At 61.8% G+C, this 1,957-nt stretch overlaps 1 protein-coding gene across 5 annotated transcripts in view; it reads left to right on the top strand.

Moving 5' to 3' along the window:
* MED22 (mediator complex subunit 22) overlaps positions 1–1,957 on the top strand; it is a 7,341-nt gene that overhangs the window by 3,464 nt on the left and 1,920 nt on the right. For all 5 annotated transcript variants that reach the window (XM_027104359.1, XM_027104358.1, XM_027104363.1 and 2 more), the window contains one exon: positions 175–383. In XM_027104359.1, the coding sequence (XP_026960160.1) occupies positions 175–383 (209 nt within the window). The remainder of the gene's footprint in view (positions 1–174; positions 384–1,957) is intronic.

Raw genomic sequence — 1,957 nt, 5'->3', positions numbered from 1 at the left:
CCTCCCCCCGTAGCTTACGCTCTAGTTTCCTCACTTCTCACAATGACCCTATGTTAGTGCCGTGGTCCCACTTGGCAGGTGAGGCAGCTGAGGCCATTGCTTATCCAGCGCCAGGCACACAGAGGCAGGCTGCTGTCAGTCCCTCACTGTGCTGCCCCGCCCCCATCCACGTAGGTCCGAGCCGGCGAGTCCCTGATGAAGCTGGTGTCCGACCTCAAGCAGTTCCTCATCCTCAACGACTTCCCGTCGGTGAATGAGGCCATCGACGAGCGCAGCCAGCAGCTGCGAGCTCTGCAGGAGGAGTGTGACCGGAAGCTCATCGCCCTGCGGGATGAGGTCTCCACAGACCTCTACGAGCTGGAGGAGGAGTATTACTCGTCCAGGTACAAATAGGGCTGGACCCCGTGCAGAGCGGACCTGTGGACCTGGGCCCAGCCAGCAGGGGTGGCCCAGCCCCACCTGGCAGCCCGAAGGTCCTGTTTTTCCAAATCCTTCCTGGTCTTGGCGACAGAGCCCTTTGCCTGGGTTTCAGAGGAGACCTCATGGTCAGAGCGTTTGATCTACAGACAACCTACGCCGTCTACCGGGGCCCGGGCATCGGGATGAAAATCACAGAGCCTCAAGGGTTGGGAGGGCCAAGGCAGCGTTTCTGTCTGGGGGCTTGTCTGTTCCTCCTAGCTGTCTGAGCAATACCTGAACATTCCAGCCAAGGCGGGGCTAGCTCTCTTGGCCACCCAGGCTCATGTCCAGGACTCCAGTGCTTGCCCAGGGATGCAGTTCCTTATGGGGGTCACTGAATACCCACCCTGTGTGTCAGGGGTGGGGGTTTCTGGGAAGGAGGAGGAGAAAACCCAAGCAGAGGATGGCCTTGAAAGCCAGGCCTGGGAACTTGGACCACTGAGTCCTTGTTCACAGACCACAGCCCTCCTACATGCCAGGCCCATGCTGAGCCCCAGGGATACAGCAGGGGCAAGACCTGTCACCCCAGCCCTCGTGTGGCCACTTAGAATCCTGAGACCTGAGGCGCTTTGAGCTGGAGGGGGCCTGAGAAATCAGAGTCCAGGTGTAATTTACATTTGGGGAAACTGAGGCTGGAGAGATCCCACATCTCTGTCCCATTAGCTTGGAAAGATCGAGACTCGGTCCAGCAGACATGGAGTCCACACCCCCTCTCGCCCTTCCTGACAATGTGTCCTTCCTGTCATGGATTTTCAACGCTCCTTTCTGTCCCATGGCGGCCATGCTGGGGCCACAGACGCCCAGAGCCAGTGGTCTGGGGCTTGGTTTCATTGCACTGGACTCAGTGCCACCCCTCGTGGTCCCCGCCCATCTTGGCCTTTGCGGGAAGGGACAGAGTGTCACTGCCCAGAGGGAGCGGTCTAGCCTCTTCCAGAGGGTTCTGGGGCCTTCTCTAGTCCCTGATACCCACGGCTCAGCAGACATGCAGCAGGTGCCTCCTACATACCAGGCCTTCAGAGAGGGGTCCCAAGTGGGTCCCTGGGGGGTTTCAGACCCTGCTGGGGACGTTGCTCACAGCCCTGCTTGTCCCCTATGTCCCTGTGTTTGTCCCCTTGCTGCCCTCAAGGGCCAAGCCCCTGGACTGAGCAGCTGCAGGCCAGCAACGCAGCCCTGCCTCCTGAGGCTGAGGGCCAGAGCGGCAGGGCCGCAGGGGAACCCAGGGGGTCTGAGAGCCAGGCTCCTCGCGTCCTGGCTCTGGGCCTGGCAGTCTCTGGTTCACCCAGAGGGGTTTCTGGTCCGGCCTGGGGTCTCCTCCCGCTGTTCCCGTTGCCTCGAGAGGCTGAGCTCCTCTCTTGTCTGTAAACGCCTGTAAGTGGCTGGGGCTCCGCTGAGGCTGGGCCCGCAGGCTGTCAGCGCCTCCCTGCTCGGCCCCCAACCCCGGCCACCAGCGCTCAGCCCGTCCTCCGTCCTCCCCGTGCGTCCCGGCTGCCTGCACCCC

The sequence above is a fragment of the Aethalodelphis obliquidens genome, unplaced genomic scaffold, assembly GCF_003676395.1.
Source record: "Aethalodelphis obliquidens isolate GAN/ISIS:26980383/991018 unplaced genomic scaffold, ASM367639v1 scaffold7, whole genome shotgun sequence".
Classification (NCBI taxonomy): domain Eukaryota; kingdom Metazoa; phylum Chordata; class Mammalia; order Artiodactyla; family Delphinidae; genus Aethalodelphis; species Aethalodelphis obliquidens.
This window is presented reverse-complemented; position numbering and strand designations above follow the sequence as displayed.